Source organism: Marasmius oreades, chromosome 6, assembly GCF_018924745.1.
Source record: "Marasmius oreades isolate 03SP1 chromosome 6, whole genome shotgun sequence".
Lineage (NCBI taxonomy): Eukaryota > Fungi > Basidiomycota > Agaricomycetes > Agaricales > Marasmiaceae > Marasmius > Marasmius oreades.
Genome location: NC_057328.1, coordinates 761610 through 785326, shown reverse-complemented (window position 1 = coordinate 785326; position 23717 = coordinate 761610). Strand labels below are relative to the sequence as shown.

The 23717-nt window shown below is 47.7% G+C and overlaps 7 protein-coding genes across 8 annotated transcripts; 4 read left to right on the top strand and 3 right to left on the bottom strand.

Moving 5' to 3' along the window:
* Positions 1-1871: 1871 nt before the first annotated feature.
* Positions 1872-2790, top strand: E1B28_009662 (uncharacterized protein; the record flags this gene model as incomplete). The annotated part of the gene is made up of 2 exons (XM_043154569.1): positions 1872-1879; positions 1956-2790. The coding sequence occupies 2 exons, from the start codon at positions 1872-1874 to the stop codon at positions 2788-2790; spliced, it is 843 nt and encodes a 280-aa protein (XP_043007024.1).
* Positions 2791-3281: 491 nt separating this feature from the next.
* Positions 3282-6988, top strand: E1B28_009661 (uncharacterized protein). Its single transcript, XM_043154568.1, has 19 exons — positions 3282-3394; positions 3445-3754; positions 3817-3993; positions 4067-4175; positions 4246-4400; positions 4459-4568; positions 4626-4800; positions 4867-5093; positions 5149-5291; positions 5341-5397; positions 5457-5530; positions 5590-5651; positions 5715-5841; positions 5901-6050; positions 6103-6148; positions 6207-6269; positions 6329-6376; positions 6427-6491; positions 6548-6988. The coding sequence occupies exons 2-18, from the start codon at positions 3554-3556 to the stop codon at positions 6453-6455; spliced, it is 1953 nt and encodes a 650-aa protein (XP_043007023.1). The 5' UTR covers positions 3282-3394; positions 3445-3553; the 3' UTR covers positions 6456-6491; positions 6548-6988.
* A 111-nt stretch (positions 6989-7099) lies between these two features.
* Positions 7100-9288, top strand: E1B28_009660 (uncharacterized protein). Its single transcript, XM_043154567.1, has 9 exons — positions 7100-7272; positions 7324-7480; positions 7552-7889; positions 7952-8016; positions 8085-8128; positions 8193-8387; positions 8447-8661; positions 8735-8973; positions 9027-9288. The coding sequence occupies exons 1-8, from the start codon at positions 7249-7251 to the stop codon at positions 8837-8839; spliced, it is 1143 nt and encodes a 380-aa protein (XP_043007022.1). The 5' UTR covers positions 7100-7248; the 3' UTR covers positions 8840-8973; positions 9027-9288.
* Positions 9289-9433: 145 nt separating this feature from the next.
* E1B28_009659 (uncharacterized protein) lies at positions 9434-11820 on the bottom strand. Of its 2 annotated transcripts, XM_043154565.1 has the most exons (19): positions 11522-11820; positions 11384-11462; positions 11309-11322; positions 11151-11249; positions 11079-11088; positions 11006-11023; positions 10914-10939; positions 10829-10854; positions 10738-10778; positions 10654-10678; positions 10584-10595; positions 10507-10522; positions 10397-10439; positions 10229-10329; positions 10106-10165; positions 10005-10032; positions 9887-9941; positions 9792-9816; positions 9434-9730 (listed from the first exon to the last, which is right to left on the bottom strand). In XM_043154565.1, exons 1-19 carry the CDS (start codon positions 11584-11586, stop codon positions 9565-9567), a joined length of 909 nt encoding a protein of 302 aa, XP_043007020.1. In that variant the 5' UTR covers positions 11587-11820; the 3' UTR covers positions 9434-9564. The 2 variants fall into 2 exon arrangements, with proteins under 2 accessions (XP_043007020.1, XP_043007021.1); XM_043154566.1 differs by having other exon boundaries at positions 11151-11322.
* A 1057-nt stretch (positions 11821-12877) lies between these two features.
* On the bottom strand, positions 12878-15351 carry E1B28_009658 (uncharacterized protein; the record flags this gene model as incomplete). Its single annotated transcript, XM_043154564.1, has 19 exons — positions 15163-15351; positions 14896-15089; positions 14757-14835; positions 14525-14697; positions 14456-14465; positions 14382-14399; positions 14290-14315; positions 14203-14228; positions 14098-14138; positions 14013-14037; positions 13933-13944; positions 13850-13865; positions 13749-13791; positions 13581-13681; positions 13460-13519; positions 13372-13399; positions 13260-13314; positions 13171-13195; positions 12878-13100 (listed from the first exon to the last, which is right to left on the bottom strand). The coding sequence occupies exons 2-19, from the start codon at positions 14958-14960 to the stop codon at positions 12878-12880; spliced, it is 1026 nt and encodes a 341-aa protein (XP_043007019.1). The 5' UTR covers positions 14961-15089; positions 15163-15351.
* Positions 15352-18366: 3015 nt separating this feature from the next.
* E1B28_009657 (uncharacterized protein) lies at positions 18367-22065 on the top strand. The gene is made up of 4 exons (XM_043154563.1): positions 18367-18542; positions 18625-19466; positions 19618-21354; positions 21422-22065. The coding sequence occupies exons 2-4, from the start codon at positions 18673-18675 to the stop codon at positions 21558-21560; spliced, it is 2670 nt and encodes an 889-aa protein (XP_043007018.1). The 5' UTR covers positions 18367-18542; positions 18625-18672; the 3' UTR covers positions 21561-22065.
* Positions 22066-22906, bottom strand: E1B28_009656 (uncharacterized protein). The gene is made up of 3 exons (XM_043154562.1): positions 22572-22906; positions 22408-22509; positions 22066-22350 (listed from the first exon to the last, which is right to left on the bottom strand). The coding sequence occupies exons 1-3, from the start codon at positions 22732-22734 to the stop codon at positions 22304-22306; spliced, it is 312 nt and encodes a 103-aa protein (XP_043007017.1). The 5' UTR covers positions 22735-22906; the 3' UTR covers positions 22066-22303.
* Positions 22907-23717: the final 811 nt, after the last annotated feature.

The following is a 23717-nucleotide window of genomic DNA, read 5'->3' as shown; positions in this document are numbered from 1 at the left end:
TGTATCGTAAAACAAGGTTGTAGAAATAGTACTTCTTTTGGTTGTGTATGCGCAGTGATGTACAAAGCGGAGTTACAATCGTAAACTCCGTCGTTTTCCCATCTTCGGCACCCGCCTGAGTCTGTTTGCGAGAATCTCTCACACAACGTCTGCCCAATAAACGGCTCTATTCCTGTTCCAACGCTTTTAGATCTGTTACGAGTCGTCTTTCAACATAGATGGTTCCAATCACAAAATCAATCAGCTCCGCAACCTCGATATATCACCTGTCCAGCCTTCATGATTTTTTTGCCCCGTTGCTGTTTCGGCTACCAGAGAGGATGGACATCCTCAATTGCAGCCAAGCACCCAGGGAATTCGGTTGGTTGGAAGTACGTCTGTGCGGTCCTGGACAGATTTTGAACTTGGATAGACGGTGATAGTGTTGGCGAAAAACTTGAGGGCGAGTGGTTGGGATGGCATCCATTGGTGTGTATATCTCTCGAAGGTGATCGTGTCTTGGTGATATGGATATGTCCGAATCTAGTTCTTTCTCTACACACCACTTGCGTATCAAGTCTGAGGTGGCTTATCGGTTTTAGACGAAAGACAGTCCATCCCACCATAAAAATCACTCAAACTTCTCACCTATAAACTGGAACATGACTAAGACTCGTACACGCAACCATTACTCCACGACGAAGCGCTAGAAATAGGTTCCTCAAGGTAGAATCTATGGCTCAACTAAGAACTTCCTATCTGCTGTGCTCTGCGTTCCCCCGGCGTTCTAGATGTCAAACCTTGCGGACATGGACAGTCTAGAACTGGTTTCTGCCTGAAATACGACCCGGGTGATGCTATTACACGTTACTGTATGTGTCCCATCTACATCCACATCTACATCTGCGTTGTTTGGAAACCATCCAACGGTACTGATTGATCATACCAGACCACCAGACTGATGGCTTTCTGCAATTTCCCAAAGTTGACCGAATACGCGTTCCTTACTATGGCCCGTCCCGTCTTAGACTGTTTAAGGGGCTGAGATGACTAGGTTGAACGCCGGCGGTTGGAGAGACTGAGCGTCCACGACTAAGACGCGTTTGATGATACGGTACTGGCTCCGCTATACGTATTCAACTCTTCAGTGCGGGGGTAGCTATGACTGGGCATGTGTTTGGATTGGGAACGAGAGGTGGAAGGAACGCCAATGTTTGGCATTGGATTGGAGTATCCGGCGGGCCATTGAAAGGGGGTGGTATGGTTTGTTGATGGCCATGGGGGGGTCCGGGGAGAAGGCAAGTTGTGACGTTGACCATTTTGCTACGATTGAGATGGCCATCTCCTTTATGAGTGTGGGCCAACTTACGGTACTTGATGAATCAGGGCTCCGGTGGATAATCGAACAGGAGCTTACGAGTTAAGATCGACCAGAGAACGTGGTATCTAATGGACCTCTCGAACCTGAAATGAAGAACCCCTTTATTTGCAACTTTGGGATTTTTGTATAGATTCAAAACCGCGGATGCCGGTCTACTTCTTGTATTGGATCCATGGGGTATTGTTCCACCTTTTGGAGACAGGGTCAGGGCTTCACTCTCCCCATTGTTTTCGAGTACTAGTTCCGAGTGGCGGTCTGGCCACCGGCCACTCCAATACTTTGGTTCGAGCTACGCTACTTTCGAGGATTAATGGGCTTCCTTTCCGGCGCCGGTGGGACGGAATGTGGCCAAGGCTGCCCCCCCCCAGTATATAAAGCAAGGCCAGCGCGTTCTGAGGTCACCCACCGTGAACCCTTCCGAGTTCACTCAACTTACAACTCCTGAAGAATCGGGTCTCTTGGTTTCGCACCCACCCCGCCTTTTCGCATCCGATTGTTCTAATTTCTTATCATGCGACGGTGAGCCTTGAGTTCGATATTTTTCTTCCAATCACTCACACTCAATCTTTTTTTTTTAAAAAAAAAAAAAAAAAAGAAACAATCAACGCAGCGGACGTCCGAGTCAAGGACCTATCGCCTCCTCAGGCTCTCACTCCTCCGTATCCGTATCCCCTCAGACTCAACCACCCTACCACGACCCCGGGGCACTTGACTTCTTCGGGAACGGAAACAGACTCGACGCACCTACTCCACCTTCGATGATGGGTGACCGAGATCACCGTATCTCTCCTTTGCTTTGCCAGTCACGGTGGGGACTTCAGGTTGGACTGGATGATACGAATCCGAGTTGTTACTATGGTGATGGCCTGAACCTGAGTGACGGTCTTCTTATCGGTGGTGCTGGTGACTCGGGATGGCCTGTGCCCGGTGAAGTGGTCGTCGGTCTTGGTTTCGATCAGGGCCAGCGGTGGGCTTCGGGGGTAGAGGAAGGAGTTGCGAACGTTGCGCGTGATGGTGGTGTGAATGATCCCTCCGGGTCCTCTGGATCCGGACCTGAGGGAGGTCGTCAGACTCATCATGGTGGTTCCGGCTCGAGCTCTAGCCGTCAGAGCAAGAGGGCGAATGGTCCTGGTGCCACTGGCAGTCCGAATAGACGATCTGCTGTGACGTCGTCTCCGTCTCCCGTTGCAAGTCCGAGGTCTAGGAGAGTCGGAGTCGTGTCTGGTTCTTCTTCTGCTACTGGTACGACTGGTACTAGCACTAGTACTTCCCCGAAGGCTTCCCCAGCGCGTCCGAGTCGTGGGGTCACGAAACGGGGTGAACCGTCGGCCTCGGGGCAGGCTTCTGGATCTTTGGGTGGTACGGGTGGTGCTGGTACTCGCGATCGCGATCGAGGGGAAGTGAAATCAAAGAAGAGCCAGTGGAAATAGGTTGGGCTGGAAGGTGGTCAGTGAAGATTGAAGATTGAAGATTTTTGGATGTGGATATTGTATATAATAATACATGGTATCGGTTGAGTCCGGGCTTCGTTATACACGTTTATTCCAGTTTTTGTGTCTGTGTCTGTCTTGATAATTGTACATGTGTTTTCTGGTGTATGTAACTTTTCGCTTTTTTTTTCCATCCGACTGAGGACTGCCAGTACGATCCCCATCGAATCAAGACTCAATTCCTCAGTTAATACTCAAAAATTGAAATGCAGGCGATGAACGTTAACGTTTGGCCGCAACAAGCGGCCTGTTGCTCTCGCTGATGGGTTGTCAATATCCACTAGTCGGAACTGCTTTGTTCATTTGAGAAGTTAGAACAACATCAGCAAATTATTCTTTCGAACAAAAAGCCCCAGCCCCTGTGAAAATAACCGAATCACAGTGAACAGATGGCACTATCATGAGTTCCTCACTTGGTGACATCTTGTCACTTCGGTTGCCCGCGAACCACCATTCGTCTTTCGTCTCGTGCAATTTGCAAAATCCTGCAGACACCCTACCTTTACGATGGCAAATCATAAATTACCCCCAGTATGTGTACCAGGTAACTGGAAATTGATGCGTGTATCGCCTCCAATCGGAACAATTTTCCAGCCAATACCCATATTCACTGCACAACGCACCGCCCGGCAGAGTCACCAGTGTAGTTGGCGTAGTTGGTAGGTAGACGTATAGATGAACGAGCAGCTCCCTTTCGTAACCCATGCCCGCTGATACCCTTCTTACCTTTTCTTTATTATCCTTTCTTGCATGGAGAAGCAAGGCCCAATTCACGTCTTCCCGCAACTTCTACCCAGCAGCATATCCTCTAGCGGTCCGCTCCCCTTACCTTAACGCTTGGATTCAATCTCCCAAGGATACGACGACGTTTGAATCCTGGCCCTATCACTGGGACGACAAGAATGTGCGTCCTATTGTTATCACTGAATAACGCTCTTTCAACTGAAGCGGAAGCTCCTCATCTAGATTATGGGAGTGGCAGGGTTTGTGAGGGTAGATGGAAAATCATTCGGATGGATGGGTGATACCTCGTCGGAAAATCAAACTTCTCTCGTGAGCACGGAAGTCACCCCCACACGCTCAAAATTCACGATTTTGGCGGGGCGTGTGCAGTTGAATGTAACGTTTCTCAGTCCAATCGAGGTTCGTTGTGATCTGTTTTGCGTCTTCCAGTCATTAACCTCACTTAACTTATTCCACTCCGACTTGGAGCCAGCCGTCTAATTGGGTCCTTCAGTCATTACCGTTCACGTATATCTCAATCGAAGTCGCCACTACTGACGGTTCACCTCATAACGTGCAGGTGTATTTTGATACCAGTGCAGGTGGGTTGTTTACGATTCGACTTGTCGGCTTCAAAACTGTTGAATATGTACGGTACTTCTTGGTGAACAGAATGGGTTTCTGGCGATAGGAGCAAGCTCGCACGCTGGACCACCACTGTATCTGACGGTACCGCATATCATCAAGCTACTCTTTTCCAACAATCATCCATGTCGGAGATCAACAATGTTGCAGAAGACTCGACGATGTATTTTGGAATGGCTTCGGTGCGTGGCACATTGGACGGGTTCGCGGTCAACTCTGACCTTCCCATTGTCTTACTAGAGCTCTTCCTCTTCATGGCAAACTGGGGCAGACGCGGCCATACGACAGCAGTTTATACGCGATGGAACTCTGAATAACACAATGGACATCTCATTTCGAGCAATCAAAGAGTCAGTCTTTGATTCGTACTTTCAGTTGGTTAATTCTGACCAATCTCTTCTTCCCAGTTATTTCGTAGTCTTCGCTCATGCTGTCGACCTGGGAAATATCACGAAATCGTCTTCTCCGACCGTTTGGTCCCTAGGTTTAGTCCGTGACCCAGTCATTACTTTTTCCGCTGGAGTGAATTCGCACGCTCGTAGTCCGTACTTTCTTACGCACTTTAGCACTGTCGACGATGCGGTGAGCACCTGGTTTGAGTTTTCGCTTCTTATGTCACTTATTGACCTCTACATTACTTCAATCTAGGTCAAGTTCTTCATTAAAGATTATAAAAATGCCGTCAAACGCGCTGACGAACTAGATTTCAAAATAATGAAGGACGCATCTGTTATTTCCAGCAACTACGCCGACCTGGTGGCGTTTGGTGCAAGGCAAACCATGGCTGGGATAGATATAACTGTGCCGCGCGGGACTGATGGTAAATGGAACATGTCGGATGTAAAAGCGTTCATGAAAGACACGGGCACTTCGCAGTACGTGGCACATATCTGAGGCAAGCTGAATCTAGCTCACCTCGAGGTAATGTAGGAGGATCAACCCTGTTGAAGGATTGTTTTCTGCGTTTCCGGCGTTTCTTTATCTGAATAGTTCATTGGGAGGTCTTCTCCTGGATCCCTTATTGGAGTTTCAAGCGTACGTCGGTAATCGTCAGTTCTCTGCACCTGACCTAGGTGAGTGCAATGCTTCGAGAATAGAAAATATCATTGAAGAGGATATCAGGATCGTACCCTCGAGCCACCGGTAACACGTCGAATGCGAATAATACTGCCTTGGAGAGTAAGTCGTTTCTTGTATGCACTATGTTGGTTCTTGGTGTTAAATTCGGCGGTGTTTAGGTACGGGAAACATGCTAGTCATGGCTCTGGCTCATGCGCAATTATCTGGAGATGGTACTCTCGTAAGCCGTTATGTGAGTGAAGCTGCATAGCAGTGGTGAGCTTTGTGCGTTGCTGATAAAATAACCTGCAGTACGACTTGCTCAAAGGCTGGACAGATTATCTCAGTGCACATACGTTACACCCTCAAAATCAGTAGGTGCTCAACCTGAACTTTATGTTCTAGAGAAGAGCTCACACCAATGCCGACGCTCCTAGGCATTCCGCTGATGGACTGGACAGAAGTGATCAATCCAACTTGGCGATCAAGGGGATCATAGGAATCGCGGCTATGGCAAAAATAAGCAAGGCTTTGAACCGAGAGAGTGACTATCAGACTTATTCTGTCAGCAGTCATTCAACTCCATATTACGCCAAATGAGTAATCTAATTCGTTCTGTCAAGGCTAAAGCTTCCAACTTATCCGCCCGGTGGACGAAACTTGCGACGAGTGGGGACCACATAACGTCCGTTTATGGTGATTCACAGTCGAGGCCTTTGGTATACAATCTGTATGCCGATGTCCTCCTTCGGACCAACGTAGTGGACAGTTCGGTATGATATGCTTTCCCACCGTCGGAGTTCACGGGGCTCACTTCTACACCAGATCTATTCCCAGCAAACAAGGTTTTACAAAACACTTACCACGACTGGTACTGCATCATATTTTGATCACTTCGAAAGATGGATATACTGAGCGAACCCGCATAGCCCAGGCTTTTGGACTACCTTACGATGATATCGCACAAGAAGCCCAAGATTTTGCCAAAGCTCGTGAGGATCTGCACCTCCCGAAACTAGTATTGCTCATATACCCATACCCGGGATCTTAGCGTGGACTATTTTTACCGCTGGAACTGTAACTCAAAATGAGACTCAAGGCAAGCTCATCGACATGGTACATGCAAGAGTGACGTTCAACGAGACTAAGGGAGACTTTCCTACCACTTACCGAGTTAGTGACGGGTCGGTACTAGTGAACTCCGGCCAAGCCAGGTATGTATTTTACAAAATCCTTTTTACAGCCATCACTGATCCTCTTACATTTTCAGTCCGTCACAAGGAGCTATTTTCGCCCTCCTGGCTTTAAAGTGAGAGTGCAGTTCGGTTTGTCCTTGATATCTGATAACTGTTGTATCATAGTCTTCCCATACAGAACATCGTGGCCCCATCAGCCGCGTTCCCTCATATAGTTTCAGCAGCAGCATCGAAAGGTGGTACAATTGCAGGAGCCGTGGTTGGGGCGCTAGGTGGAATTGGGTTGCTTGTCCTCGGATTCCTTCTATGGCGGAAACGACGGCAAACCCTCCAGCAAGAGTCGCTGAAAATTATACCCTTCAATTACCAGTGCTTCGACGTCAGCGAAAAAAGACGAATGAAAAAGAAATCGAAACTGGGGGAGAAAAACCGGAACTCCTGATCATGATGTTCTCGTGTATTTTTCAAGTCCAAAATCTAGAGAAAATTTGAAGTTCAGATATCATAGAGAAGACATATGTCTGGGATGAATGTTTAGAATTTTACTTAGAATTGAAAAGCCCTAAATGGCGTTGCAGCGTCGTCAGCGTTCGACTCGAACGGTGCCGTCGGTAGCAAGTCAGCAACGAACCTCAACGAACCCGGCCCGTCATAAATTGCCCGCTGACTGGAAGCGCATCATGATTGATGGTGTCCCTCAGAATACTCTTCATCCATGTTACAATGACTCGGATCCTAGCCTATTTATAACTTGCCAATCGTTCCTATCCTTCCAATGACAATGACAACGAATGAAAAGGTGAGTAATTCTGTAGTACTTCCAGTGAACCTGCTGTAAAAACCCTCAAAGGTCGACCCGATATCACCAGAAGAAGTAAAAGTAACACACGAAGACGGTATTCCACTTGTGGATCCAAGGAACGGTACCGATATAATCAGACATCGCTCAGAGGCCTACTACACCCAGTTTCTATCCGACGCTGCTCTTCAGAGGAAGCCAAGTGCAAGTAAGTACGCGATCATTAGTACACTCACTGGTCCGACTTATCCTTATATCGATGCTCTTCCTAATTCCTAGTTCACGCCCTCGTCCCACTCGAACAAACCCCCGGGGTCGTTTCCCTCTTGGCCGGAAAACCAAACTCCACCACGTTCCCATTCACACAACTGACCTTTACCGCACCCGATCCGAGTCCTTATACCGAAATCTCGTCCTCCTCCTCCTCGCGGGCCATCATTTCAGTCACCCTAAAAGAGGATTTACTATCCCAAGGGCTTCAATACACTGCTACACCAGGCATGGACGGTCTTATTGAGTGGTTTGAACAATTACAGGAACGGGTACATGGGAGGAATGCTCGTAGGGAAGGGTGGAGTGTTAGTGTGGGGTGTGGGGCGAGGGAGTTGGTAGGGAAGGTGCGTATACGTGTTCGTAGTTTCTGATTTCAATCGGTCAACTCTTTGTTTCTGTTTTATAGAGTATTGAAGCCTTCGTCAACCCAGGAGGACCGGTTTTGGTCGATGCAGATACGAAGTTACACCTGTTTGTTTTCATCTTCGTCTTCGTGTGGTTTTCTCCCCCCCAACTTACATAGTTGAAAACTCGCGCAGTCATCAAATCCCGATTTTCCAAGTCCATTCATGTCGTATCATCGGTACGTTCAAACAAACCAACCCTCTCGATTTCGATTTCGATTTCGTTGAAACGTTCTAACGTAGACATCCCAACCGACTCCTTCGGAATCCTCCCCTCTACTCTCGAAACCATCCTCGAAACCTGGAACGTAACACCTACAAATCCCCGTCCCAAAATTCTATTCACCATACCCTATGGCGTCGGACCTGAAACGTGCAGGGAAAGGAGACTGGAGGTTTTGAAAGTTGTGAGGAAGTGGGGTGTTATCATTTTAGAAGGTGTGGTTTTATGCCGAGCTTTTTTCTAAAAAAAAAACTTGACCTGAATCCCCGTCCAGATGACCCGTACTACTACCTCACCCCACCATCCAAACGCGCGCGCGCCGAGTGTTCTTCGTATTTCGCTCTGGAAACAGAACTTTCAAGTGAAGCAGGAGTAGTAGGATATGGACATGTCGTTCGCTACGATACACTAACTACAACACTCGGTCCTGGGTTGGGGGTAGGGTGGATATCGGGGCCGGGGCCGTTGGTGGGTGTTGTGGATACGTATGTAAGTTGGGTCGTTTACTTTTCTCATCCCCCCCCCCTCTCCTGATGTACTTGAATGTGCCCTTTTTGAACAGTCGTCCTCGGCGAATCTTCAAGCGCCTAGTGTTAGTCAGGCTGTTGCGTTGGCTTTGTTGAGGGCTTGGGGGCATGAGGGCTTTTTGAAGTATGTAGAGGGTTAGCTCCGGCGTTTAGGTGTTTAGGTTGAGAATGAGAATTATGGGTCATAAATGGGTGGGTGGGGTCTGACTCGGTCAGTGATAATCATTCGGAAGAACGTCGACGTTTGGATATATCTATAAATGCTTCCATGTTGGTAGGTCCATGGCAGCCGCGAAACCAACGTGAAGTGACCATTCAACACGCCAGATTTGACAAACGGCTTTCTCGTTTCCTATGTTGCTATTCGTCTAAACAACGGCCTCGTTGATCTCAGATATGGACGTGCCTCGAATTCGAGGCTGTTCTGAACACGCGGGTACCTAGTGGCTCGAACTGGCATCCTGAAGTGACCATTGCTTCCGGAAATATCTATGCTCTTCGCTTCTATTAGGATCTCGGTGGGTTTGCGATCGGAACGACTCCCTCCGGTTAATGTAATAACGATAATAGACCATCGCATCACCATCGCATCTTATTCCTGCTGTCTCTCTCACCTCACCCCTGAGACGCTCTCGATACAGCCACTGCCTTCTTCGACCCAACACTTCAATTAGCTTGGATGCAAGCATTCTGCTGAAACTTACGCGCCCTCACTACTGTGATCAATTGTTCGTGGCGGTTTCTCTTGCTGACGCAGATGATGGTATTGTTGGGCTGACAAGTCACATTCTGTCAACGCTTATCTAGCTTCAGTAGTGCCCAATTCCGGCCTTTCACCGTCGGAGGAGGGGGAAAAGAAAAGGCTCTAGGGTTCTACACGAAACTCAACACTTCTCTCCACATTCACCTTCATCGACGCCCTTGTCTGACTCTTACTAATATTCGATTTCATTTGGTTCAGGACCAATGGACTTTTCGGATTGCTGTGTTCGAGAGTTGTTTGTCGGCGTAGAGCTTGGCGGCAATTGAGCCTGACAGAGAAAAATATGAAGGAACCCTCCTTGAAACAGATATCGAGATAACCGGACTTACAGCGCAAGGACAGAATTTGCGTACACTAGAGTTGGGGGGGGGAGAAAACTGTCAGAAGAAGCGCCTCGAGTGTGGCTGGAAGATGTAACACATACGCTTCGCAATGATAATGTGAAACGCCAGAAAGATGAGATTATCCATGACTAGCCACTAAAGTTTCAAACGTTCAGCAATCATTGAATGTTGGGGGGAAAAAATGTAGTTTCAACTTACACATATCATCGTGGTGACAGTTGCAGCGCTATAAGTAGAAAATCCGAGAGAGTGGTCAGGGGCCAAAATCGGGAAAATGGGGTGATCCACAAGTTCGATACCTAGTGAGTGCACCATTTTCCAATGTATACAAAATTAATGAGCTGATCACCGCATCGAGACTAAAAGTTGTTGGAGTTCAGATAAAATTCAATTTCAATGCAAAACAGGACTTCAGAACATACCTCAAAGACAATGAGCGAGAGCCTTGAAGAAGTACCATCATCGCGATGGTAATAAGAATATCGTCCACAGATGAAAACACCAGTCCAAGAGAGAAAATCCACTACGAAAAGGTAATGAAGATTAAGAAGTCATTAGAGACATTCCCTGCAACGAAACGTCGAACGCACTCGATATTGAGCCTTAAAGTTAACGAGGCTAGGGACCTTCAGCCTGTTAAGCCGGAAATAAGTAGGCGTCCGAGTCTTTCAGAACCCACAAGTATAACAATCGAACGTACATAAGATGCACAGTCGCTGAAGTTTTACAGATGAGCGATGGATGAAGTACACACTAGAGATTCAGATTGTTACTTACCAAAAGAAAAACCTAACCCGACCTCCATAAGTTAATCTTCTTGAATTTTGTGCGACCGGACCCAACTCACCGATTCGAAGTAAGGCCAACATTATCTGAAAGAAGAGTACTCCAAATTCAAGAATTGAACCAATGATAGGATGCGGTGACGTACTATAGGAATGGTGACAACCAGTCGATATTTCGGACTGCTGACTTTGGAAGTTTGAGCTTTGGAATCTGCGATGGGAATGAGGCAAACCTACGATTGTAAATCCGATACGCATAAAAACTGTTCAAGTGGTTCTTATCAACCTTTATTATCACTGTATTTACTACGCGGTAGCTCACCCATGGACGAGAAACGTAAGGATGCCCTGACGATACCAACGACAAGTTAAGTTAGTGAGTGTCGAGAGAAGCATATGTTAAAACCACTCAACCGTTGCGCCAACAGAAAGCTGCCAAGTCGAATGTTGGTATGTGAGTTACAAGATGAAAAACAGAAAAACGTACGGAAATTCCTCTAACCGAACAAGGAGGTCAAAACCAAAATAACCGTTACACCAAGGGCAGAATGGAACTTACATCGGTATTTCATCAAGTCGTTCTGGTGTCCCAAAGTCAGCCACAAACCACGTCCACATGCTCGTCCACACCGCGATATTATGAAGTATGTCGAAGAGCCTGTTTTGAGCGAGATTTGATCAACGGCGGGATGAGAAAACAAAGAGGGAGTTGCGTGCCATATGAGAGCGATCTAGAAAGTACGTGACAGTTTTAACGAGGACGATGAAAACGACACCAAGGCAATGACTGACATAGATCTTCATTCCCACCGAGTCCCTCGTATACATTCGACTGTAAATAAAACACTGTATAGACAGCATCCCGGAGAACCTTCCAAAAAAAACATCAGCGAGAAGGTAGACGACTACGAGTAAGAGACTTGAACATACAAAGATGCGCAGAGCGAGCCTATTAGAACAACGCCATAGGTTGTTCCTGACGTCGTCGAAAGCATAACCGTTCAAAAAGTGGGGCGTTGCAGAAGGAAGAGAGGATCATTCTGACGATTGTGCGATGTTGTATAAATTCAAAATCAACCGTCGGTTTCAGGCGGGAAGATGTTGATTCGGTCCTTCAGCATCTCACAGAGAGAAGGATTGAGGTCTCTAATGATGACTCCGATTAATGGCACGGGAGACTCTTGCCGCAGTGGAACCTATCAGATTCTGCAGGTGGTAGCTGTGCAAGGAGAATGATTTATGACAGCCGCGCCATGTGATTTAACGTTTAACGTTTTGACAGCCGCGCGCCTTACATGTCACAAGTTACGTAGAAGAACTTGCAATCTGCAAAGTCCATTGGGAGAAATAATCATCATACAGAGTTACAGTACATATAGAACTTGGAAGTACCACATTATAGAAAAAAGAACTTTCGTTTGAAGCGACATAGTGCCTGGGGACCGGGTACTCCTTCTCTTTGACCAAGAATTGGGCACGTCGCGTTTTGATTGATTTTGATTAGCGCGGCTGAAAGCCTAGTTGAAGAAAAAACACCCCGGTTATACTACGATCTTCCTCAAATCTCAAATTTGTGAAAACGGATCTCTGCAGAGTCTGCACGGTATGATGAAGGTGTCATCGGGACACCAATATAGTGTTTACGGTAACGGCGTTGAATGCGAAAACTATATCGAAATCGCCGCGCAGGCGGATGCTTGATTGACTCAGAGAGGATAGAAGGCCAAACCTTACGCTAATGCGTAAACCGTTACACTACCAAGTTGAACTTCGAGTAGGATATGGACATGTCGTCCGCTATGACACACTATCTACAACACTCGGTCCTGGGGGGGTAGAATGGATACCGGGCCTGGGCCCGGGGGTGTTGGTGGATGTTGCAGTGGGTGTAGGCCTGTCACTGACCTGTCATATACGGGCCGGTTACAGGACTACAGTGGATGTACTTAACTTGAAGTTGTGTCCTGGTAGCCGGTCAGATTGAACCGTCTCATGAGGCTGGAGGTTGCGTAAAGCCCCCTCCCCCGTTTTTCTTTCGAAAGGGAAAGAGTTGGAGTTTGCACAAGTCATGATCACTACGGAAGTATAGGGTGTTACACAAGCCCGACAGGTGTCAGGCCAAGGAAAAATACATCGTTTTTTTTGGTGGAAGGATATAAATATTAAAAAATCAAAAAGGGAGCAAAATTCGCACCATCCTTGAGATCCAGATTCGAGAAAGTACAGCCTCACTCGGAAATTAGAATAGCTTCCGAGGGGGGGGAAAGTAAAAAGGCACAGGGGACACTACGCTTCCACACGAAACTCAACACTTCTCTCCACATTCACCTCCATCGCAGCCTTTGTGTTTGTATGACTCTTATGAGTCGATTTCATTTGGTTCAGGACTACAACTCCACGGCCAATGGCAGCAGGTCCCGCCAACGATCGGAAATCATTGACCCTCGGACTCGTCGGATCCGTGTGTTCGAAAGCGGTTTGTCGGCGTAGAGCTTGGCGACTATTGAGCCTGTTATAAAAGAGAGAGAAATGAAAGACCGCCCCCCCGGAAGAAAGAAATATCGAGTAACCGGACTTACAATGCAAGGACAGAATTTGCGTACACTAGAGAGGGGAGAAAAATGATAAATCGTCAGACGCGGCTCGAGTGTGGGCGGGTAACACATACGCTTCCCAATAATAATGTGAAACGCCAAAAAGATGAGATTATCCATGACTAGCCACTAAAGTTCAAACATTCAAGCAGTTTGTTGAATGATAAAAGGTAAATTTCAACTTACACATATCATCGTAGTGACAGCCGCAGCGCTATATGCCAACAGTGGTCAGGAGACAGGTCGCAATCGGGGAAGACCACAAGTTCGATACCTAGTGAGTGCACCATTTTCCAATGTATACAAAATCAATGAGTTGATCACCGCATCGAGACTACACGTTATCGGAATCAGGTAAGATTCAATTTCAATGTAAACCGGACTTTGGAACATACCTCAAAGACGCTGAGCGAGTGCCTTGAAGAATTACCATCATCGCGACGGTAATAAGGATATCGTCTACAGACGAGAACACCAGTCCAAGAGAGAAAATCCACTACGAAAAGGTAATGAAGATTAAGATGTCATTACAGTAAATCTCTGCAACGACACGGTGAACGCACTCGATAACGAGCCTTGAAGTTAACGAGGCTAGGGACCTTCAGCCTGTAAGCCAGTAATAAGTAGGCGTCCGAGTCGTTCAGACCTCACAGGTCGAACGTACATAAGATGCACAGTCGCTGAAGTGTTACAGGTGAGCAGTGGATGGGAGTACTCTGGAGACAGAAATCCAGATCGTTAACTTACTGAAAGAAAAACCTAACCGAGGCCGCCCCGTTTAATATTCAGTCTTGCCTCGAAATTTTATGCGACAGGACCTAACTCACTGATTCGAAGTAAGGCCAAAATTATCTGAAAGAAGAGTACTTCAAATTCAAACATTGAACCGATGATAGGGATGCGGTGACGTACTATCGGAATGGTGACAACCAGTCGATATTTTGCACTGCTGACTTTGGAAGTTTGGAAGATTGAGCTTTGGCATCCGAGTCTGTTATGGGAACGAAGCAAACTCACGATTGTAAATCCGATACGCATAGAAGCTATTCAAGTGGTCTACTTGTCAACCTTTGGAATCACTAAAATCACTGTGCGGTGGCTTACCCATGGACGAGAACCGTAAGGATGCCCTGCCGAACCAACAGGTAAGTTAAGTCAGTGAGTGTTGTGGGAAACATATGTTAAAACCACTCAACCGTTGCGCCAACAGAAAGCTGTAAGTCGAATGTTGGTATGTGAGTTACAGCATGAAAAACAGAAAAAGACGTACGGAAATTCCTCTAACCGAACCAGGTCAAAAACCAAAATACCGGTTACGATAAGGGCAGAATGTTCTTACGTCGGTATTTCATCAAGTCGTTCTGGCGTCCCAAAGTCAGCCACAAACCACGTCCACATACTTGTCCACACCGCGACATTATGGAGTGTGTCGAAGAACCTGTTTGAGCGAGACTTGTCAACGGCGAGATGAGACAACAAGGAAGGGGGAGTTCCGTGCCATATGAGAGCAATCTAGAAAGTACGTGTCAGTTACAACGACGACGATGGAAACCACACCGGCAATGACTTACGTAGATCTTCATTCCCACCGAGTCCCTCGTATACATTCGACTGTAGATAAAACACTGTATAGACAGCATTCCGGAGAACCTGTCATAAAAAAGGTATATCAGCGAGAAGGTAGATGACTGGGAGTAGGAGAAAACATACAAAGATGCGCAAAGCGAGCCTATTAGAACAGCGCCATAGGTTGTTCCTGACGTTGTCGAAAGCATAACCGTTCAAAAAGTGGGGCGTGGCAGGAACGGAGAGAAAGAGAGACTCGTTCTGACAATTGTGCGACGCTGCATAAATTCAAAAATTCAACCGTCGGTTTTAGACGGTAAGTTATTGATTTCAGCATCCTACAGGAGAGAAGGATTAACATCCCATCCCTAATAATGATTCTGATTAGTGGCATGGGAGGCTCTTACCAACTTTGTTTATTGCTCGACTCCACACCTGGTGCTAACCTTCACAGCCTCCCGCAGTTGAGGTTCCCTCAATCCAATGGCATCCCCTGGGGCACGGTAGGTGGCGCTGATGTTCCTCCAGTAAATATTCTTGAAAAATGACGCTTGGGGATGACTAATCCACCCTTGGATCAAACCGTTCCTTAATTTTGTCCTTAAACGCCTGCCAAGGAGATGTAAAGATCGCACGAAGCGTGTGGATGTTGGCCTCCGAGCGCACAAACCACGAACCGTTCCCATACCAGAACTGGTTCCACTTCCACTGGCATTCGTTCGACCCGCCATTATGGCTAGACGTTGTTCGACGTGCCCGCAGTAGGCGATTGCTGTTCGGTGAGTATTTTGAGCACGTTACGAAGAAGCGTTGTAAGAAGCGTGAACGGTGAAAAATCGGGAGAAAAATTCTGATTGACTGACAAGACGGAGATTAAACGAAGAACGTATTTGCTTGAGATGGTTAAGCTTTCAAAGTTCAAAGTAGTTATTGTACGTGCTGAGAGAAAGAGAGAAGGAAAAGTTAGATGAAGATGGGGAAAGAAGGCTATTATCAATATTACTTACTGGATTAATCAAGTTCAGCCTTCAAGCCTGCCATCACCGGCGACCCCGATCTCCTTGGACCTTCCCATGCTGTTGTTGTGTTGTTACGCACGGGGAAGCCTCACTAGGGCCTGAGCGCTGAACAAAAAAACATCTTCGCGAGTAACAAAAGGTGTCCTGTCGACAGCCGGCACCGGCATACTCGACGCGGTGCAGTTCTACGCGACGGAAACCGGAGATATGCTGGTGCTGTTGAGGCCGAGAAGACGTCAAGTGTACGAGGTCAAGTTATTTCAGAGGGCTGAGGTTGGAGAGCGTAGATAAAAGAGGAGGTACTGCTGTCGCCAGGTGGCGTTGACAAACGTGGTTGATCGTCGAGCATAGTCATGGAAGTCTTAGACATCCAAGGTCACCATGATCTTGAGCGCCATTGGTACATTGAATGTCGCTGTCCAGTGGAGTCTAAGCATCTGAAAAACAGCTCTCCAGTTTCCGCGAAGTCAGACGTTCGGTTCGCGATGGCTTTGATTGGAGAAAACAATCACGAGTTAAAGTTCGCGCTTTCTTGGCTTTGTGACAATCCCGATCCAGAATCTTCTTGAATGTTCACTTCTAATCCGTTCTCATCATCGCCAGTGAGCGCACGCACGAACGCGATCTTTAAGCAACTGAAATGTTTGGTGAAGGCTTTTGATCAGGTTCGGGAGTGGGCTTCGTTTCTCGACGTCAGCAGGGGGCATCGTCGGTGCGAAGCTGGTACCCACCTTTTTATTTTCCTTTGACTTCCCATATTGCCTTTCTTCACGTTCTCTGATCCTTCTGACTTGTGGACACTCAGAGTACTGTACTGCACGTGGAAGCAACAGCCTGGGAAAGTTGAACCATACCAGGTTCCACCATAACCCTCTTAGTCTTACACCCAGTTCCTGTCGGAAGGTGTTCTTCAGAGGAAAAGTACAAGTACGTGCGATCATTATCCTACTTACGAACGAAAACTGCTAGCGCCAATAGCCCTACTCCATAAACCACGCCCTTGTCCCATCTCCGAGTCGATCTTCTCTGTCTCTAGCTGAAGCTTTCATTAATCCCAGCGGAACGGTTCCAATCGACGCAAATACGAAGCTAACCTTCGTTTCGTTTAACGTGCGCCTGCGACGGAACTCAACATAACCCGAGCGGATTTCCCAACTGGTTCCCTCGGAATCTCCCATCTATGGACGTGAATCTATTCTGGTAGTAACGGATAAGGCTCCGAGACCGAGAATTCTGTTCACCATACCATTTGGCATGAGAGGGATGAGGGCGTGCCGAGTCCGAACGTTCGCAGAAGAGGAACGTGTTCATAGAAGGAACGAATAGGGATCCGAGGCTAATCCATTCACCTACCGTTGGCGCGGCGTTGCGCCTCAGACTTGCCGAGAAAAGATGGAGATTTTGAGGGTTGTGAAGAAGAGGGATATCGATATCATCATATTAGAAGGTACTGAGGTTTCTTCTTAATTGACTTAACACTGATCCTCTCCAGACGACCTTTGTTACCAAGTCACCTCTCCATACCAGTGCGCCGAGTGTTCTTCGTATTTGATTGGAAAAAGTGAAGTAGGAGCAGGACATGCCCTCCGTTATGACAATCTATCTATAACCATTGCTCCTGGGTTAGGGTCGGGTTGGATATCGGGACCATTAGCGTTGGTGGGTGCTGTGGCTCCAGGCTAACCATGTATGGGGGTTTACTTTCTCGCCCTCCATGAATGGTCTTGACGTACTTGAATGTGCCTTTCTTGCAGTCGTCCACAGCGAATCTTCAAGCACCTATTGTTAGTCAAGCTGTTACTTGAGCTCTGTTGAGAGCTTGGGGAACTGAGGGTTTTTGAAATATGTAGAGAGGTTCCCAGGCGTCCTTGTAAGTGCCGTGCCCACAAGCGAAAGGACGAGGGCCTCAGTGGACTAGTGGGGAGGATGGTGGGCTTGAGAGGGATCAAGGAGTCCCGTTGCTTTGGTTCTTTTTTATAAAAAGATCTAGATGATGGTGGCAACCGGGTGGATGGAATTCAAAAATATTTCCTTTGCGAATGAGCCTTTGAGCAAGGAGGATTAGCAGAGCCTATGTAAGTCCTCGGCCGTACTTGGTGTTCTGATTAAATAATTGAAATCGATGGGCCGGTCGAGCCGCAATGTAAGCTACGAAGGTCTGAACTGTATACACAGCTATGTTTCCGGTTTTCTATCACCCTCGGACTCGGAGGCCCAGCTTGCAAGGATAACTTGGAGACGTTGCTGGCCGTGAGATATACCTAGCAGGACGCGACATTGATATCGGTTGGTGTCGGTCCCGGTCTTAAATGACTTCGCTGCCCCATGGACAGTAAAATTGAATAGATCTTGCCGAATCTCTAAATTAGAATGGTCGTGGGTGTGAGTATAAACTTCGAGGAGGAATCTTCTCCTATGAAAGAGTTCCTCCCCATGACCATCTCGTTTATTTGAGCAACATCAGCTTGACATGTAACATCAGGTGCTGTTGGGGAATTTGAATTTGTTGCATTCCCGGGGAAGCAGAACATTCGCTGGGCAAGAGCACTAGACAGCCATGTGACATCTTGGAAATTGGGGGCGGGGTCAGCGGGACCCTAGACGTGCACTCGTCCCTTCCATACCTCCATCTTCTCCCTCTTAGATTCCTTTTCTCTTCTAGACGTATCCTCTACAAACTGTATCAAAAACGCTAGATTTTTTTTTAATTCCCTCTCAAGATCTCTATTACAAGAGAGCTTTTCGAAGATCCGGTTCCCAGGGTTTCGTCTGGTGCGTGTATTATTTGCAGGTCGTTTGCACAGTTTCGTTCGACATTCTCAAATTCCTATCGCATTCTGACAGGCTTTTTTAGTTACAGCCTCACGTCTCTAAAAAGATTTAAACTCTCGAGAAATCCTACATGGCGACCTTTGACCAGCTCGACAAACTCGGGGTCCGTTTCCCTGGTTCTACAGGCAACTCAAACTCGAGTATCAACGAAGACCGACCGAACAGATTCACGACAGAAACCGGCCCACCTCCGTTATCCCATCGTGAACGCGCTGCGTCTCAACCACCTCGAACTTCAGACCAACCATTCTTGTCGTCGCCCATCATACCATCCTCTAGAAGTCCGTGGAGCACTCAAGGGAATACAGGAAGACTGCTGAGTCCGACTACAGGACCAGGAGGAGGGGGCGGAGGAGCCCGAGCAATACCGGTACCTATCCCATCACGCAGCGCATCATTCTCAACACACTCGACACAACAGCGAAACTCGACGACATCATCTTATTTCGCATCTACAATGCGCGACAGGTCCTTCTCTTCCACCTTCGAGGATGAGGAGGACCTAGCAGAAGATTACGCTGACGATGGAGGAGGGGATTACGATTTTGTGGGGAGAGGTTTCTCAAATAACTCTAACTCTGCCAATGGTGGGGGTGGGGGTGGGATGGGCGGCATGTCGCCGAGTATGAATCGGGGAAGACAGGTTGCACCGGAGTGGTCGAGAAGTCGATCTCAGTCACTTGCAGCTACAACTGCTAGAGCTGCTCCGATGTCTATTGGGAATTCGTCCTATGGTCACCAGGCAGGCACTGGGTCTGCTTATGCTAGCTGGAATGAAGGTTTACTTAGTGGTTCGAATTCGTTGAACATTCCGGGTACGCTTGGTAGCGGTGGGAGATGGGGAGACATCAGATCTCCCGTACGGTGAGTTTGGCCCTTGTCGTCCGGTCCAGGCCCCTTCCCTCCTTCCCCCCAAACGCTTTCGTATCAATTCATCAGAATTCTATTCTTTTTTACTCTCATACGCAATTGTCACTTCACGATCATCACTCGCTGACATGGATACTTGTGACAGGAATCCGACTGATATATCCAACCAATCTCCATTCGTTCGAGATGTCGGCCAGATCCTCCTCGAAGAATCATCTCAGTTTAAACAGTTATGGGCGCAACAACAGGGAAGACTCGACCGAGATGAAATTTTATCGAGCGGCGTTTCTCGACTCGGTGGTACAGGATTCACTCGTAATGTCGGGAGTGGAAGTTATTTAGGCGGTGGTGGGAACGGGAATATATACGGCGCGATTGGGGCTGGACTTGCTGGTGGGTATGGCTATGGTGGAGGGGGAATGGGAAGTGGAACGTCGAGTCGACGACATAGTGTTAGTGTTGTCCAACCTCGAAGGGGTGTTCAGGTTGGGTTTGATGCTGGTGGCGGTGGTGTGGGGCAAAATGAAGTATTTGGGGATGAGGGCGACTCTCCTCGTGGAGTGAACGAGAACACTTTGGTGGGCATGCCCATGGCCAGCGGCGGTGCTGGTGCTGGTAACAGCAGTTCTGGAACCGGAGGTGCTGGCGGGTTGATGCTGTCCGATGAAGACCTTCTTGGACCGGGAGGCGATATGGGTATGAGAATGCTGAACCTGAATAGTCGCTTAGATGCACATCTCCAGTCACAACGAGAGGGAACTAGCCCAAGCCAGAGGGACAGTCAGCAGCACACCCCTCAGAGCCATGCGCCTGGGAATGCGTCAGCTTCTTCGTCTTTACCCATATATGCCCCGCTTTCCCGAAGCCCCCCTGCTGCAGACGATCTTGTCTCAAACTACCGGACATTGACTCTCAACCCCAATGTTGCTGGCGATGGCTCTTCGAGAGGGCACACGCCAAGCGACCGTGGTGTCAGTCCCGGTCAACCACAGCAACAGCAGCAGCAACACTTCTTCCCCTCCCAGTCGGGTCCACATCAACAACAACAATTCAACCCACCTCATAATGAGGGCAGCTACGCGACTCGTGTGAGAGCTCCTTCTCAGAGTGGTGGGATGGGTGGACCCGCATCGCCAATTTCCCCCACCGGCGGCTCAAGAGGCGCCGGAATCGGTCTTGTTCAGGCAATCACCCAGCAACAACAACAGGCATATTTTGGGCACCCGCAACACCCGCAACACCAGCAACAACCTCATCCTCATTCACCCCACCACCACCACCAACAGCAGCAGCAGCAGCAGCAGCAAGGCCACCATGGCCAGCATGCTCGTCAAGTCTCCAATTCTCAGGATGCAGGCGAGCAAGGTCTAGGCAAAGGACTCCCTCTTTCTTCCGTCCCGTCCTCTTGGCCGCTTTTCATCGTCGAGTTTAAAGCTGGGAGAACGGATCTGTTTTACCTTACCGATCAGGTGGCATCTAACCTGACACAATCTCAGATGAACGGACATGTTGGGGAGAAACCTGTTAAAGTGGGTGATCTTGTTATTGTCGAGGCCGACCGTGGGAGGGATTTAGGTCGAGTGGTGAATGATTGTATTACTGTGAATGAGGTTGAGAGGTGGCTTGAGACGAGGGAGCATCAGCAAGGGCAGTTTGGATCTCAGTGGGGAGATCAGCCTATGAGTCCCGGAGGTGCGGGGGGAGGAGGAGGTAGTGCGAAGAAAGAGATTAATCCGAAAATGATTTATGGAAAGGCTGGAGCACAAGAAGCTACACAGCTGGCCATTAAGATGCAGGATGAGGCAAAGGCGTTGCAGTTGTGTCAGAGTAAAGTTAGGTCGAAGAAGTTACCGATGGAGGTTGTCGATGCTGAGTATCAGTGGTGAGTTTGGTGTTCTTTCCCCCTTACCCATCATGGTTCTGATCCATGTTGTGTTTTCACTCGTTAGGGATCGACGGAAGTTGACGTTCTATTTCGTAGCGGAGAAGAGGATCGACTTCCGGGAGCTAGTCCGAGAGTTATTCAGGTTGTATAAGACTAGGATCTGGATGGCTTCGCTACAGAGTAGTGGTGGGTTTGAGCTATGAGGTGTGTTCAAAAGCAAGAAAGAGAAGAAAAACCTGGCCGTATCATCTCAACGGCATAGTATGCAACCCATTCAAAAACTCCCGTCGAAAAACCGATGATTTATTAAAGGCGATCCGAACCTCTTTTTCCCCTCCGACAAGTCCCTTTCTTCCCGCCGAAATCGAATTTTTGTACTTGTTTCTCCTACCAAAATCCGTTGTTTTCCTCGATTCCTATCTTTGGCCACCCTGGACTACTTTCCCTTCTCCGGCCCCTCCGTTAAGAGTTATATTATCTATATATCGTTTGTGGTTTCCCGCTGCCTGGAAGTCTTATGCGACACTTTGTACAACACCCACTTTGCCAATGCCCTACAGTTTTTTCCCTCCTCTTTTTTTGATCCCCTCTCTATGTTTCGTGATACATCGGTTTTATCTTTACTCTGCTCTGCCTCCTACTTACTTACAACATTGTACAATACATTATCGTCGTCGTACTCTCTTCCTGTTGTCTCATTCCCTCTGTTGTTTTTTGTGTACATATATAACATATTGGTTTGCGTCCATGACCAAGTTGGAAGAAAAAGCATATTACAGGTTCTGTATAGATCAACGACAATGCACGACCATTTACACTCTTGGCAAGTGAAAGTGAAAGTCGGGAAGAGGGTATAGCAAGATCCACGGATAAGTTTGTCTGATCCGGGCGAAGGGAAATACAAGGAGGGGTAATATGGATACAGATCGAAAGTACAATCCAATAATCATGAAGACGATATCATGGGCTTTGCCACTTTTCGTTCAGCAGTGACTGTGCAAGAGCATGAATGTCAGTTCATTTTGTAGTTGAACCGGGACGTAGACATACCCCATGCTCTTCGATCCATGGGACATTGCTGCTTAGAAGCTGCAGTTCCAATCCACTTCAGAAGACAGTGCATATGGAATACATGGCTGCATTCGCCCCAAACTGAATATGAGAGGAAAAGGATGAGAAAGATATTCTCAAGAGTAGCGAAGAGAATAACGTACTTAGAGGACAATCGTCTCCTGGAACCTTACACGACGGACAACATCCTTCATATGGCACTCGACATATTCCACAAACGTCGCCCTCATCACCGTCTGCATCGTCATTCCCGGTGTCCCAACGCCATTGTGCCACTGCATGCCAACGTTTGACAGTAACCCGCATTTGTCGTAGGTTTTCGTAAAGATTGAAGTAGGTGCAAGCGAGGATAAGCGGGCGAATAAGAGTCGTCGATTGAACTGGGCGGTGGTGGTGGTCTAAAGCAAAGTTTAGTTCCGGGCATTATATTATAAAGATGGTTGGTTGAATCAAACAAAAGCGGGATGTTTGGCTTTGTTGACGTGTCTCGAGGACGCGAATGTTTGAATCATCAGAAAATGGGGAAAGATCGTGACCGAGACCGAGTCTTCCACGGTCGTGGGTGCGGTCCGTGGCTTCCAACGACATCGAGTACAATGGGGACGAGTTTTCGGTCGTCCATAATGTACAGAATGGCGACAACGCAATGTTTTTTCTTCCGACGAGAAACCGGAGTTCTAACTCAAGATCTGTGCAAGAGGATTATCTCAATTATCTGGGCGAGCTAGGGCTACCTGAGTCGGTAGAGAGGGGCATACAAGCTCTTTTAACGACAGTAGATCTCTTAGGACTGCAGGATATCTCATTTACTGGTGAGTGGCGGAGGACTGCTCAAAATAAGTTCAACTGACGATTTGTAAGGTGCTCGGCGCTCTCGTGGATCTTTCCTCTAAGAAACTGTCTTCGAAACAATCATTATACCGTCTGGAGATGCTAAGAAGGAGTTAGGGACTCGTTTTGCAACATGAACAGGTACGTTTACTGCAATTATCCCTTGAGCAGAAGTAGGTGAAAAAGCTATTTAGACGAAATATCGAATTGAAGACAGGAGAAGAGCCATCCGAACCGTTTGAACACAGAACTCAAGTGATGCTGAAGAAATCCAGGGAATATAAACGACATCTCGACGCACGGTCTCGGAGCTCTCTGTTCAACAAGAGTGGAATAAGGAGACAAGTGAAAATTCGTTACAAGACTGCAAAACTGATAACGTATTGGTGTTTACCACCTGTGAGTCCCACTCAGTAGCACAGCAGTGTTTGTCGACGTATCGTGCTCACTCTTCTTGA

Excerpts from the sequence above, each read along its gene's own strand:
- E1B28_009659 (XM_043154565.1), bottom strand. The coding sequence starts at position 11,586 with ATGCTTTCGACGACGTCAGGAACAACCTATGGCGTTGTTCTAATAGGC. Across the intron at positions 10,166-10,228 it reads TCTCGCTCATTGTCTTTGAG|TCTCGATGCGGTGATCAGCT; the intron begins GTATGTTCTGAA and ends AACAACTTTTAG. Across the intron at positions 9,731-9,791 it reads GCAAATTCTGTCCTTGCGCT|GCTCAATTGCCGCCAAGCTC; the intron begins GTAAGTCCGGTT and ends TTTCTCTGTCAG.
- E1B28_009661 (XM_043154568.1), top strand. The coding sequence starts at position 3,554 with ATGCCCGCTGATACCCTTCTTACCTTTTCTTTATTATCCTTTCTTGCA. Across the intron at positions 6,149-6,206 it reads CAAAACACTTACCACGACTG|CCCAGGCTTTTGGACTACCT; the intron begins GTACTGCATCAT and ends GAACCCGCATAG. Across the intron at positions 6,270-6,328 it reads CCAAGATTTTGCCAAAGCTC|CGTGGACTATTTTTACCGCT; the intron begins GTGAGGATCTGC and ends CCGGGATCTTAG.
- E1B28_009657 (XM_043154563.1), top strand. The coding sequence starts at position 18,673 with ATGGCGACCTTTGACCAGCTCGACAAACTCGGGGTCCGTTTCCCTGGT. Across the intron at positions 19,467-19,617 it reads GACATCAGATCTCCCGTACG|GAATCCGACTGATATATCCA; the intron begins GTGAGTTTGGCC and ends TACTTGTGACAG. Across the intron at positions 21,355-21,421 it reads GTCGATGCTGAGTATCAGTG|GGATCGACGGAAGTTGACGT; the intron begins GTGAGTTTGGTG and ends TTCACTCGTTAG.
- E1B28_009656 (XM_043154562.1), bottom strand. The coding sequence starts at position 22,734 with ATGCGGGTTACTGTCAAACGTTGGCATGCAGTGGCACAATGGCGTTGG. Across the intron at positions 22,510-22,571 it reads AGGAGACGATTGTCCTCTAA|TTTGGGGCGAATGCAGCCAT; the intron begins GTACGTTATTCT and ends TCTCATATTCAG. Across the intron at positions 22,351-22,407 it reads CATGGATCGAAGAGCATGGG|TCACTGCTGAACGAAAAGTG; the intron begins GTATGTCTACGT and ends GCTCTTGCACAG.
- E1B28_009660 (XM_043154567.1), top strand. The coding sequence starts at position 7,249 with ATGACAATGACAACGAATGAAAAG. Across the intron at positions 7,273-7,323 it reads CAATGACAACGAATGAAAAG|GTCGACCCGATATCACCAGA; the intron begins GTGAGTAATTCT and ends AAACCCTCAAAG. Across the intron at positions 8,129-8,192 it reads CCATTCATGTCGTATCATCG|ACATCCCAACCGACTCCTTC; the intron begins GTACGTTCAAAC and ends GTTCTAACGTAG.